General features: G+C 52.8%; 1 protein-coding gene across 4 annotated transcripts in view; it reads left to right on the top strand.

Annotated features, from left to right (window-relative positions):
• Positions 1-14,146, top strand: part of ACTN1 (actinin alpha 1) — a 106,256-nt gene that overhangs the window by 76,736 nt on the left and 15,374 nt on the right. For all 4 annotated transcript variants that reach the window (XM_007987096.3, XM_007987095.3, XM_007987094.3 and 1 more), the window contains exons 8-10: positions 1,741-1,826; positions 11,000-11,092; positions 12,461-12,691. In XM_007987096.3, the coding sequence (XP_007985287.1) occupies positions 1,741-1,826; positions 11,000-11,092; positions 12,461-12,691 (410 nt within the window). The remainder of the gene's footprint in view (positions 1-1,740; positions 1,827-10,999; positions 11,093-12,460; positions 12,692-14,146) is intronic.

The following is a 14,146-nucleotide window of genomic DNA, read 5'->3' as shown; positions in this document are numbered from 1 at the left end:
GCCTTGGGTGGTCTCTGGACGGCTGAGCTTAGCATCTCCTTTATGCCCCAGCTATGACTGGGGCTGACTGGGCATGGTGTTTGCTCTCATCTGTAACCCTGGCTTCCTTCTAGCATCTTCTGAGGAGGGTGCTAGAGAACTATGGCTGGGACTTTCTCAGTGGTGGAAGTGTCCAGTTCTGACCTTGCTGGGCAGATCCCAGCCAGAAGAAGTGGCTCCATGTGGGGTAGGGAAGGAAGGAGGGGGCCCAAGTTGAGTGTTGACTTTTCTGTTCCTCACCAAGGCCTTGGTGTCCCAAATGCTGCTAACCAGGACACCTGGATGGGGACAGGTTCAGGGTTTGACACTAGAACATCCTTACCAAAGATTGGGTCTGGGGCTGGAAACCCAGCTCTTCCTGGCCGCTGACCCTGCCATTACCCCTTTCCCCATGCAGAGCATCTCGGATGGGGTGAGCAGGGGCTGTAGGGAGAAGGGAGGCATCTGGGAGCATAGGGGTCTGTGGGTTCATGAAGCCAGGGCTGGCAGCTCCAGGCTGGGGTCAGACTGGGTCTTCTTGTCCCATCTCTGTGCTTGCCCCTTGGGAGGAGCCTGACTCACCGTGGCCACTTCCCTGTGTGCTCTCCTTGGCCCCACCTGCTCAGTGCTGAGGGGCTAGAAAAGGGTTATGGGGACAGAAAAGACCACGGTGGGGTTCAGACTGCTCCCTGCCCTTCTGCCCCATCAGTGTTTTTTTTTGTTTTTTGTTTTTTGTTTTTTGTTTTTTTGAGACGGGGTCTCCCTGTATCACCCAGGCTGGAGTGCTGTGGTGTGATCTCAGCTCACTGCAACCTCCGCCTCCCAGGTTCAAGCGATTCTCCTGCCTCAGCCTCCTGAGTAGCTGGGATTACAGGCACCCACCAACGGCTAATTTTTATATTTTTAGTAGAGACGGGGTTTCACCAAGTTGGCCAGGCTGGTCTCGAACTTCTGGCCTCAAGTGATCTGCCTGCCTTGGCCTCCCAAAGCCACCAGTACTTTTAAAATTTCAAAAATATCATGAGGAAAATTTTCAAATGCGTAAAAACCCAGGCAAAAGCAGAAAGAATAGCATGATGACCTCCCCTGTTTCCATCACCCAGATAGAATGGCTACTGAGGTCTTGCCACACTTTGTTTTTTTCTTATTTCTTTGTTGAAGTATCTTAAAGCAATTCTGAGATATCACATCATTTTACTACTGCATGCTTCTGAATACATACCTTAAAAATAGAGTTATTTTCTTAGGCAACGATGAAGTTTTCACATTTAGCAAATTGATAATTCCATTTGATACCCAGTTCATAATGAAATTTCCATAATTACCTATGACATTTCTTTGAGGGTTGGTTTGTTTTAATCAGAATCCGAACAAGGTCCATACTGGCATTTGGTTGTGTTTCTGACAGCTTTTCCCATCTCTAGGACTTCTCTCCTCCCTTTGACCCCTTTTATTCCTGCCATTGAACTTGTTACAGAAATGGGGCCACTGTCCTGTAGCAAGTTCCTTATCCTGGGTTTGTCTGCCTCTTTGGGGCTTCATTTCACATGTTCCTCTACTTACGTCCCCATAAGCGCAAGTTGACGCCAGAGGCTGGTTAGATTCGGGCTCCACATTTTGGCAAGAAGACTTGGTGGTATTGTGAGCTTCTTTCTGCATCACATCGGGGGTGTATGGTGTTCTTGGAACCAGCTGGCTTTAACTCCAGATTTTTCTTGACAGACATCGTTGGAACTGCCCGACCGGATGAGAAAGCCATCATGACTTACGTGTCTAGCTTCTACCACGCCTTCTCTGGAGCCCAGAAGGTACCCAGGGCCCCCTGCTCCTTCCATGCCCAGCACACCTCCTGCTGGACCCCAAACCATGTCCTCCTGCCCGCCTCCACCTCTCCTGGTGACAGGTATCTGGATGGTCTGGTCTCTCAGACAGAGGCAGCCCCTGGTTCTGAAGTGGCGTGTTGTTCTTACCTAGCTCCTCTCCCACCCCACACCTCTCTCTCTCATCTTCTACTGTTAACAAGAAAATTGGGCAGCACCCCACTTTCTGGGACCCAGATGACTGGCTTAAGCAGGAAGGGCTGTGTGCATGAGGCAGCCCGGGAGGTTCTAGAAGGCTGGAAGGTGAACAGGAGCAGCCCTTCCATGCCCAGGTCTGTTGAAGCCACTGGCTTGACAGAGCAGCTGGAGTTCCCTTAGAAGGGTAATGCTGGGAGGCAACTCCAGTCTTCACTTACCCACTTGGCAAAGGCATCATAAAGCCCCACCTTTGTCCTGCTCATGGGCATGACTTAGCAGATCTGTCCTCAGCCCCTTTGGGCTCTAGTGCCTTCTCCTGTATCCTGCCTGGGACTCCCATGCGGCCATGCTGCACTCTGTGTTCTCAGACATAAGCAGAACCTCTGGGAGGAATGGAGAGGGGGTGGGCAGCTGTGAGCCCCTTCAAGTGTCCTGGCCCAGTTTTGCTCTGGGAGGCCTGAGGTTAAAGTTCAGTCGTGCAGGTTCCACACCACACAGGGGTACCACGACTAAAGGGCACTGTTCATGCTGTGGACATTGAAGATTTGAAGGTTTTCATCACCAGGCTTAGGCAGCACACACCCCCTCCCCCAGACCTCCCTGGTAGGCAGGACCCTAGAAGGAAGCACAACATCACCATGTCCACAGAACCTTCATGTCTCATGCAGATCTCCCACCCTCCACATGGCATCTGAGTGACCATCTGGAAATGCATGATGAGGCCAGGCGCGGTGGCTCACGCCTGTAATCCCAGCACTTTGGGAGGCCGAGGTGGGTGGATCGCTTGAGGCCGGGAGTTCGAGACCAGCCTGGCCAACATGGTGAAACTCCTTCTCTACTAAAAATACAAAAATTAGCCAGGTGTGGTGGCGTGCGCCTGTAATCCCAGCTTTTCAGGAGGCTGAGGCCGGAGAATCGCTTGAACCCAAGAGGCGGAGGTTGCAGTGAGCCAAGATTGTGTCACTGCACTCCAGCCTGGGTGACAGAGTGAGACTCTGTCTCAAAAAACAAAACAAAACAAAACAAAAAAGCAACCACAAAACAAAAAAATGCATGATGGGAGCCCCCGCCCTCTCCCACCTCTCCTGTGCCGTCCCTGCCTCAGACTCTGCTCACCTCCCACCCACTCCCTCCCCTGCGGTCTCATTTTTTCTCTTTCTGCTCATTCCCTCCTTTTCTGTCTGTCCGTCTGTCTTGTGTCCTCTTTCTGTCCACCATGGCTGTTTGGGTTTATTCTGTGCTGCTACCGCTGCCTACTTTCTCCTCTCAACCTCTTCTCCTTCTCTGTGCAGATGTGTAGGCACGCTAAGGCCGGATGGGAAGGCCGTGTGACCTAATGTTTCATGTCACGGCCACGCCTTCTCGGGTGCGCAGAAGGTGAGCTCTCCCTCGGCCTCCTCCACTCTCCCCTCTTGCCCATCTCTTCCGTCCTCCCTGGACACTCCAGCAGCAGGCCCTGGGATGGAAGGAGGGACTAGAGAAGGCCCTCCTTCTCTTGCAGGGGGACAGTACTCTGAACTTTGGCCAGGACACTTGAAGATGCCAGAGAACCCCAGCCTCTGAATGACCTCCTGTGTCTCTGTCCCTATGCCATGGGCATAGCGGATACCACAAGCGAGAAAGAAGCTTGTGGTCTCAGCTTCTTCCCTGCAGCCCGCATCAAGAGCTCTTATCCCAGGCAGCACGGCTCTTGGCAGTGCTTGCTATTTCCTTAAACATCCAGGACCTCTTCCCTCTTTCTCTCCCTCCTTCCTGCTTGAGCAAGGCCATCCTCGCAAATTTAGCCAGCAGCCAGAGCAGGGAGAGGTCTTCCTGCCTTCTCCAGGGAGTCCAGACCAGAGCCCTGCCTGATGCTTCTCAACCAGGCTGCCATGGACAGTTGTGCAGGTTGCAGACTACCCACGAGTGCCATGTGTGTGCAGTGGATGACGGAGATTTGAATGTTGATTACTAAAGTGATCCTACAGATGGCTTTGAAAATGTTTTCTAACAAAATCAGTAGGACATTTTCCCAGTAGAAGTGCCCTTGGGGAAAAGGTGAAAAATGATCCAGAGACACCGTATGGGCTGGCAGCAGCCCTGTTCCCTGCCTGGTTGGGCGTCCAAGACCCTCCTGAACTTCCTTCCAGGGCTCACTGGTGCGGACCAGAGACAGGAGAGCAGCCCCCTCTGGAGGCTCCTTCTCATAGGTGTCCCCCCAGCCTGCCCAGCCCCTCTCAGCCTCTCCTCTGGCCTTCCTTCTGCTTCCTCTTTGTCCTTCTCACCTCTCCTGCTGCTGTTCCTGTGCCCCCTCCCTTTGCCCCTCGTGGCCAGGGTGTGAGCAGCTTCTCTCCCTTGCCTTGATTGGCCTCCTGGCCCGATAGCCGCAGGTGTGCACCTGCCCGTGTCCATGGTCAGGCTGAGCTCTCTGCTATGGTCTTTTCCCCTCCTCTCAAAGCTCCTTCCCCCTCTTCCAGTCTCTCCCCTTCTCCTTCAGGGGTCTGTCCTGGGCTTCATGCCCATCGATGCTGGCCTTCCCTGTCTCTGAAGCCTTCACTGTGTCCTGACTGGTGACAAAACTTGGAAGGGAGTGTGAGATGCGTGTGGGTGTAGGGGGTATGAAGTGGGTGTGTGTGGGTATGCGGGGTTCTGAGGAGTGTGTGGTTTGCAATATGTGTGGTGTGAGGGATGTGGTGGGTGAGATATGGGGGGTGTGTGTATGGTATGGATGTGTGTGTGGTATGTGTATGGAGGGTGTGGTGTGTGAGGTGTGTGTGGTGTGTATGGGGGATATGGAGTGTGTGTAAGTTGTGTGGGGGGTGTGGGGAATGTGGTGTGGAAGGGTGTAGTGGGTGAGGTGTGTGTGTATGAGGGTGTATGGGGTGTGGGGATTGTGGTGTGTGAGGTGTGTGTGTATGAGGGTGTATGGGGTGTGGGGATTGTGGTGTGTGAGGTGTGTGTGTATGAGGGTGTATGGGTGTGGGGATTGTGGTGTGTGAGGTGTGTGTGTATGAGGGTGTATGGGTGTGGGGATTGTGGTGTGTGAGGTGTAGGGTGTGAGGTGTGGGTGTGGTGTGGGTGTGGTGTGAGGTGTGGTGTGTGTGGTGTGTGTGTGTGGAGTGAAGGGGAGTGCTGTGGGTGTGAGGTGTAGGGTGTGTGTGTCGTGTGAGGTGTGGCGTGTGTGGTGTGTGTGTGTGGAGTGAAGGGGAGTGCTGTGGGTGTGGCATTTCTGAGGGGTGTGGTGTGCTGTGGGTGTGAGGTGTAGGGTGTGTGTGTGGTGTGAGGTGTGGTGTGTGTGTGTGTGGAGTGAAGGGGAGTGCTGTGGGTGTGAGGTGTAGGGTGTGAGGTGTGGGTGTGGTGTGGGTGTGAGGTGTAGGGTGTGTGTGTGGTGTGAGGTGTGTGTGTGTGTGTGTGGAGTGAAGGGGAGTGCTGTGGGTGTGAGGTGTAGGGTGTGTGGTGTGGGTGTGGTGTGGGTGTGAGGTGTAGGGTGTGTGTGTGGTGTGAGGTGTGGTGTGTGTGTGTGTGTGGAGTGAAGGGGAGTGCTGTGGGTGTGAGGTGTAGGGTGTGAGGTGTGGGTGTGGTGTGGGTGTGAGGTGTAGGGTGTGTGTGTGGTGTGAGGTGTGGTGTGTGTGTGTGTGTGGAGTGAAGGGGAGTGCTGTGGGTGTGGCATGTGTGAGGGGTGTGTGGTGTGAGGGGTGTGGTGTGCTGTGGGTGTGAGGTGTAGGGTGTGTGTGTGGTGTGAGGTGTGGTGTGTGTGTGTGTAGAGTGAAGGGGAGTGCTGTGGGTGTGAGGTGTAGGGTGTGAGGTGTGGGTATGGTGTGGGTGTGAGGTGTGGTGTGTGTGTGTGTGGAGTGAAGGAGGGTGCTGTGGGTGTGGTGTGTGTGAGGGGTGTGTGGTGGTATGTGGGTAACAGCCTGCTCCCGCTCCCAAATCTCATGCCACCTCCCCATGCCCCCCTCCCTTTCACTCATCCCTGTTGCAACCATTTCACGCTGCTTTTATCCACACCTGAGGGCAAGGTCACAGCTGGGTTGGTGGTGGTGGTGGTTGTCCTCTCATGTCCTGGTCAGGGGTCTGACCCAGAGTTGCCCCCATCACGTCTAAGGCGACTGCTTCGAGCTGAGCAGGCAGGGGAGGGGAACCCCACCTTGCCGTGTGTGGTGGGGCTGATGGAGAGGAAGGACTCTTCCTGACTCACACACTCCTGTCTTGTCTGTCTCCGGGCTGGCACCAATGGGGAAAATCTTCCAAAACCCGTGCCCAGTGCCCTCCATCCTCTCCACTGTCTTTCTGTCACCCAAACTTGTACAGTGGAATGAAAAGGCAACAGCGCCTAATGTGTGTGTGCACGTGTGGTGCACGGCTTGTGTGCCTGTACAGGCCCGTGCTGTGTAAGTCTGTGTACTGATTTCCCTCATTAGATGAGGACCAACTGCTGTTTGACAGGTGGGTTTTGGTTCTAATTCTTTCTCTGCTTCCCTCTCCCCTCCTTTTCCCTTACAGGGACTTAGAATGGGTGGAGAGCATTAAGATTTTGTTGATGTAGCTCGTGTTTTAGAGTTCATGGTCTGCTGTTTCTGAGAAAGAACACTTGAAGGCATGCACTCAATCTGAGAGAAATTCATGAGCCATCTGGGAAAACCCTAAAAAAAAAGAGCCGGCAGTGGCTGCAGTCTGACCTGTGCCTTGCTCTGCCCCAGATCTGAGCAGGGCAGGTACAGTCACAGGACTGCCCGCCACCAAGGTTGTCTTGAGTAGCAGAAGCTTGAACATGAGGGTCTGTAGGGGGAAAGCTTAGCAAGGCCTTGGGAAGGGGCAGACAGTGTTGTGGAGGGAGGTGACCACAGCTTGTGCAAGAAGCTTCGGGGTGTGCAGGCGGAGCCTGCGGCAGGAGAGGAAGCTGGCAAGGTGTGGGCTGCCTGAGGAAAGGGGCCAGTTCCCCTCTGCCTGGTCACCCACCCTGGCCCACTCACCACAAGGAAGCTCGGATGCCTGGTCTGAGATCCCTGCTGATCTGGAGCTCTCTTAGCAGGAACCCTGGGCTTGGTGGCTGACTCAGGACAGAGGGAAAGACTGGGCAGTGGACAGCTGTGGGAAGAAGAAAAAAGCAGGTCCAGCTAGATTTGGGAACATTTTGGCTAAAGATGACATAGATGAGATCCTCGTAGCATTCATGTGAATCTGTGGGTTGTAGGTGGTGGAGCCACAGCACATCATCTGGCCATGTTTGGGTGTTTTGATGTCACCTTGAGGACAGTTCCTCTCTAGACTGTGCCTGTATCAGGCAATCGGATGCTGACTATTAGGGTAGCAGTTTGGCTTGGGATAGCTAAGTACTCGGGGATAATAATAGTTCATATCTTTTAAAAAATAACTCTCGAATATACAACAAAATGTATTGTATGTTAAGTTGTATAATAGCGCAGCCTAAAGTGGGCCACAAAAAAACATGAAAATTCGGGTTGGGCGCATTGGCTCACACCTGTAATCCCAGCACTTTGGGAGTTGAGGCTGGTGGATCACCTGAGGTCAGGAATTTGAGACCAGCTTGGCCAACCCGGCGAAACCCCATCTCTACTGAAAATACAGAAATTAACCAGATCTGGTGGCACGCACCTGTAATCCCAGCTACTCAGGAGGCTGAGGCAGGAGAATGGCTTGAACCCTGGAGGCGGAGGTTGCAGTGAGCCGAGATTGTGCCATCGTGCTCCAGCCTGGGTGACAGAGCAAGACTCTGTCTCAAAAAACAAACAAAATAAAACAAACCAAAACGACCATGAAAATACCAGCTAAGGGAAAGGAAACACAGATTTCTAGTAGTCTTTTCCTTTGGCACTTGGAAGCAACATTTTGCTCATTTCCAGAGAATATTTTCTGAACCCATCAATTATCTGTTGCATCTGTTACATTGTCTCATGTCAGGGCGCCTGGTTCTTCTTGCTGGGGTCCAGAGAGGCCCATCTCCTCTTCAGGAATAGCCTGAAGCCAGGGCTCTCCCGAGGTTCTCTTCTGAAGTTGCTTCTGAAGCTGCTTCAGTTCCTGAGGTTCTCAGGGAAGGAATCTTTCCTCCCCTAGAACAAATCTCTCCTTTGAACTTCTGGACTAAAGCATCTTTGAGATTCTTTATGTACTTGATGGTTCTGGGTGCCTCTCTCCTAGATCCCTGAGAGTTCATGGGGTTCTTGTAGCCATGAGAGGAAAACGCTAGAAAACCAGGAATTTGAGGTGATGGGGAAGGCCTGTCATCCCTAACAGGCTTTTCTTCTGGTCCCGGGACCATGTCCCGTGGGCCTGACTAAGACTGGCCTTCCCAGCTGACCTCATCTTACTTCTCAGACTGAGGCTGGTGGGTGATGAAGCTGCTTTCATCAAGGGACCACTGTGGAAGCAGGTCCAACTCACCACCCAGTGGGCTTCTCTGGGGTGCAGCCTGCCTGTTGGGGGAGTCAGGCTGCGAGAGAAAGGGAAAGGATGAGGTTCTGAGGATTCTGCCGTGGTTTTTTTTTTTTTTAGAAAAATCAAATCTGGACTTCAGGAACCTGCTTTCTAGAGGTACTGTAGGAGCTGGGCTGTCCCTCAAGGGAGCCCCGCTGGAGTCTGCAGTCTGGCCTGCCATACAGAAAGCGCTCTCATGTCTCCCGTGGTACTCGTGTGTGATTTCTGAAGGCTGATTCACGGGTTATAATGGATGGTATTCTCAGTCAGTCTCCTTCCAGAGAGGCCAGCCTGGGAGCAGGTGGCTGAGACTCGGGCTTGGGAACGCAGTTGGATCTTTGTGGAAAGTCCCCAGGAGGCCCACTCGGAATCTCCCCCAGACTTCATCCAGAAGGGAGCGCTTCTGACCCTGCCCCTGACCCTGACCCTGACCCTGACCCTGACCCTGGAGTAGTCAGCAGGCTCTTAGGGATGGGCGAGGCTCTTACGATCCCACAGGACACATGTAAAATCCCATGAATGCAGACCTCAGTCCACCAGTTTGATACATTGGCACACATCAGAGTTTATGACCCTTGAGCCGATGGATCAGGAGAGTAACAAAGTGAAGGTGGCTTTATCCAAGAAAATCACAGCTACAATTGCTTCGTGCCAGTGATGAGGAGCTGCCAAGGAGTTTCAGCTGTTTGAGTGGCACATCTCTGGCATAGTCTGCAGGGGTGGCACATCCTCACCAAAACATCAGCCTGGAGGAGGACACACGGGTCTCTCCACAGCCCCCTGCCCCAGCCTTCAAGGGAAGTAGTCTGGGGCTTCCAGCAAGTTGCTCCCCAGCCAGTCCCATGAGGCTGCTGGCCTGGTTCCCGTGGCCCCGATTGCTTTCTGGGGCTTCTCCTGGGCAGGCTTGAGGAAAAGCATTTCCCTCCTCGTTGCTTCTTGGGATTCCCCATGGGTGCTTGTTGTTTCTCGAGAGAAATGGCGATCAGTCAGGAGTTGTGGATGAGAAGCAGCCATGGCATCTCCAGGACAGGGTTGAGTTGGGGGCAGGGGGTGAGGGCCTAAGGATGTGACTCCCTGTCTCAGTTTCTTGAGGCCCAGGACTCAAAGTCCCCACTTCAGGGGACTCTTAGACCACCCTCTGGCCGCTCCCACCTTCTCCTTATTGCTTCTCCCAACCCACTCTGACACCTTACTCTGCAGGGTGTGCCTGCCTTGACCTCCCTGACTGTTTCTGACAGGGCCTTTAGGATGATCTCATTTTGCCCCTTACCCCCTGCCCCACACACCCCGGCACAGTCATCCACAAAGCACATGATTTGGTGGGTGGATGTCTTATTCGAGAAGTTCTTCAAGGAAAAAACATTTCCATCTTCCGTCTTAGTCATTCCTTCCAATTCTAAGCATACTCATTCTCAGGAAGTTCTTCCTTACGACCAGCCTCAGTTCATCTTGCTACAGTTGAAACCTGTTTTGTTGTGTTCATCAACCAGTTGTGAGGTCCTGTCTTTCAACCCATTAATCCAGGGATCATTTTTCATCTGCAGGACACCCTTCTCCAGGGTCCCAGGAGATACTAGCTTCTCCCACCCCTAGGCTGTCTTCCTTTCTACCCTCTGGCCCCCAAAAGGCTTTGAGTTCACTTCTCCCTTGGTGTAAGGTTGGAATGTATGCAAGAACACTGCTGGATTTTAAAACCACCTGTTTGAAGTGGACTCAGGAATGCTGGGTCCCTGCTGGTGTTAGGGGTACAGTAGCCCCCACAGCTGCAGAAGGCGCTCTCCCACTAAGGTTTCTTGGTCTTTGCCTGGCTTGCCATTCAGTCCCTTTCCCTTCGCTTCCCTTTGCTGCTGAGGCCTGTCTTGGGTCCCTGCCAGCCCGGCACACAGCGCATGATGTGTGCTTAGCTGTCCCGGAGGGGCCTGCGCTGGGCTTGCTGGGCATTGTGTCCATACTTGGTTGATCTGGAAGTCTGGACTTGGGTGCCGTAGGAGGCTCCCTCAGTTTTCTCTAAAGTGCTTCAGGCTTTGGGCCAAGAGCCTTGGGAGATTCTGCAGGGATCCCGAGAGGTCCCACGATTTCTCAGTCAGCACTTTATCCCAGGACTCCCAGATTTGAATTCCCACATCTCTAAGATCCTGGAAAATCCAGCCAGAGGTCCTAAGCCTTGGAATTCCAGTGCCTCCACTTGGAATTCCAGGATGGGCATGAATTTTCTCACCTCTCCACCTGACCTGAGCATTTTGATTGTATCAGTCATTGGATTAGTTTCTTCCCAACCTGCAGGTTGGGCCTTAAACTCAGGCTGTTCTCCAGGGGCCCAGTTCAGCCACCAAGACCTCTGTCCAGGCTCACCTGACCCATGGGACCTGGCCATGGGCTGGCAAGGAGGATGGTAAGGAGAGAGGAGGAATGTGGCCTCACAGCCTTCTTAACTCCCTTCCAATCACAGGGAGCTGCAGGGATGGGAGGGGCTTTGTCAGCACAGGTGTGTACCAGGTGCCCCTGCTGCTGGGGCTGGCTGGTCGTGACTCTCTCTGTCTTGTTGCCAGGCGGAGACAGCAGCCAATCGCATCTGCAAGGTGTTGGCCGTCAACCAGGAGAACGAGCAGCTTATGGAAGACTACGAGAAGCTGGCCAGTGATGTGGGTACCCCCTGGGTTCACCTGGCCTGTCTCTAGCAAGAGTCAGTCCCCTAGAACGTGTACCTCCAAATCTTTCCTTGGAGCATAGTCCCAGGCTGGTATAGTCTCTGATCCCAATATAGCTAGTCCAGGGCAGCCTGAGCTCTGTTGTGGCTCTCCCAGAAAGTAGTGAGGTGGGGGCAGAGGCCAGTCCCTGAGTCATCATGAGCCTAGGATATCCCTTTGCCTCTCAGGGTCTTGTTTTTTTCACTTGTCAAGTGAGAGTTGAACCAGGGGATGTCAGAGCCCTTTCCAGCCTGGTGTACTTTTAGTCTGTGAGTTTTTCTTCAATGAGACAAGGAGCGCATCTGGTTGTAAGAGGGTGAGGGTAGGGCTTTTGGTAAATTAGTGCTGGCTCAGGCTAGCATAGCAGCTACCAAACATAGCGGCTGTCCCCTGCTTTTCAGGGGACAGGATCACGCAGTGCTGGGTTTCCTGTTCTGCCATTGGCTACATTTGGGTTAAGCCTCCTCTTCTTGAAAGAATTCAGCCCTTTGAGCTGCTCAGCCCAGGCTCTTGGGGGATCTGCTGCCCAGCATAGTAAGAACCCAGGTTCTGGAGCACAAGTACCTGGGTTTAAATTTCTGCCATTCCAGCCAGGTCACCTTGGCAAGTTCCAGGACCTGGTAGGGCCTTGGGTGCCTCCTCTGTAACATGCAGATGACCACAGCCCTTAGCTTTGTAGTGTTTCTGTGATGATTCAGATGAGTCCATGTGTGTGATGTGCCTGGCCCCCTGCAGGTGTTCAGTGTATTCCTATTGTCATGTGCACCCCTCCACCTTCTCCACCACCATCACATTGGCTCAAGGAAAACAGTCCAGGCCGTGCCTGCGTGTGCTCCAGGCCAGCTCTCTGCCCAGAAGCCAGCCTCTTCCCTTTTAAGTCAGAGACCCACATTCTAGATTCCTAGGAAGTCAGATGGCAAGAACTTCTGGAAACAGCTATTAACCCCCTCCATGGTATAGATGAGGAAACTGAGGCCAAGCCAGTTAGAACCTGGTACTAAAACCCAGGTTTCCTTCCTGCCTTTTAGTTGCACTATTTTCACACCAGGTCTATGAGTCTTCCCTTAGCAAAGCAGGGAGGTTGAGTGATGTGACTGTGAGTCGATGTACTCTAGTAGCCAGGCTTCACGAAGCCTGTGGTTCTCAAAGGGAACACCCTGGAAGCTGGCTTCATGGCCTGGGAATGTCGGTAGTTGGGAAGGAGTGTGCTACCAGGAGAGACCCCTTCCCCTTGCGGGAAGGACTGGGAGGAGAGGGAGGCTGGCTCTAGCACACTCCCTCCCCGCGTCCTCACCTCCTGCCCCCACCGCCTTCCTGCCCTAGCTGTTGGAGTGGATCCGCCGCACCATCCCGTGGCTGGAGAACCGGGTGCCTGAGAACACCATGCATGCCATGCAGCAGAAGCTGGAGGACTTCCGGGACTACCGGCGCCTGCACAAGCCGCCCAAGGTGCAGGAGAAGTGCCAGCTGGAGATCAACTTCAACACGCTGCAGACCAAGCTGCGGCTCAGCAACCGGCCAGCCTTCATGCCCTCCGAGGGCAGGATGGTCTCGGTGAGCACTGGGGGTGAGCCTGGGCCCCTAAACTGGACTGCCTCCACCTCTGAGCTGCTCCTAGTCGTGGTCAAAGTCAGCTTTATGGGGGTGGGGATGGGTGTTTGCTTCTGCCTACATACACTGCTCCAGAAGTCACATCCCCCTTCCCATTATCACCCAGGCACAAGCCCGAACTCGGCCATGTGGGGCGGCCCCCTCTGCCCACACCATTCTGGGTCAGGCTTGCCCTTCCAGACCCCTGAGCATCTACTCCAGACCTCCCTCTCACAAAAAATCATCCCTATGAACACAATGCTTTTTGATACCCTGAACAAAACAGGGCATAATTGAATCGCAGTCAAGTTGATTTCTACTTACATGGAATCTTAAGTAGTTAAAAAATATTATTACTTAAGTAATAGTTTCGTGGGTTTTTTGGGTAGTATATTTCAAAGATACAAATAAGCAAAATACAGAACATAGAAATTACTGAAGATCTTACTACCTAGTATCAACTTTTAAAAAATGATTTTAATCTTTTTGGTTTTTTCATGTAAATATTTGAGGGAATCCTAAAGCGTATGTATTTGAAATTAAACATTTTTCCCCATTTTTGTACTCAAGTGTGCACTGACAGATAACTAAAGCATGAAGCTGCTTTAAAAAAAAAAAAACAAACTCCAATCTTACATTATATTCTGACCAGCTTTCCATGTCATAAAATACTCTTCTTTTAGGTTATTTTTGTTATTTATCCCCCTTGACATTGTCCCCACAACTTAGGGAAAAATTGTATAAGCCAGAGAAACACCCAGAAGAAAATAAGAAATTTGCCATGACGAAGCTTTTTGTCCTTAAGTGAAAAGTAATAGGAGCATCCTGGGCACACGACAGGTCTAGAAGGGGAGGGTGAAAGGCAAACAGCATTGTGGGGAGAGCAACCCAGGGGGTGGTGGAGGGAGAAGACATTGCAAGTGTGTCTGCAGTTTGGAAAGTTGCCGTCATTTCGGGGCTCCAAGGCTGAATCAGTGGCTTTTAGGTGGCCAGAGCCACTGCTAGCCTAAGGGTGCTCTATGAGAATTAGACAAAGTACCCTTTCTGGGGGACAGATGTAGCTTGGCCTGGGGACATGTGATGGGGAGGGTGGCTTGCAGGGTGCAACCCCAGCAACTGCCCAGCTGGGTACCCTTGCACAAACTGGAGGCATGGCCCTATCTGAAGGGGGGTGTGGGTTGGCACTTGGCATCTGTCCTCCCAGAATTCTGGCCGGCTCACCCGGGCCAGGGTCTCTGTAGGCCCCAGGCTACTACCCAGAGGCCTGAGTCCATGAATGGGTCCAGGACCGTGGGGAGGCTGGGCAGCTCCAGTGCCTGCTTGCCTCATTCATTGTTGGTCTGTTTACCTGGGGGGGCCCTTTGCCTTAGCACATGTGTGGCCCCTGTGATTGGATAGAGTCCTGTGGGAAACCAATCC

Source organism: Chlorocebus sabaeus, chromosome 24, assembly GCF_047675955.1.
Source record: "Chlorocebus sabaeus isolate Y175 chromosome 24, mChlSab1.0.hap1, whole genome shotgun sequence".
NCBI classification, from domain to species: domain Eukaryota; kingdom Metazoa; phylum Chordata; class Mammalia; order Primates; family Cercopithecidae; genus Chlorocebus; species Chlorocebus sabaeus.
The sequence above is the reverse complement of the archived record's forward strand: the minus strand, read 5'-3'. Positions and strand labels throughout refer to the sequence as shown.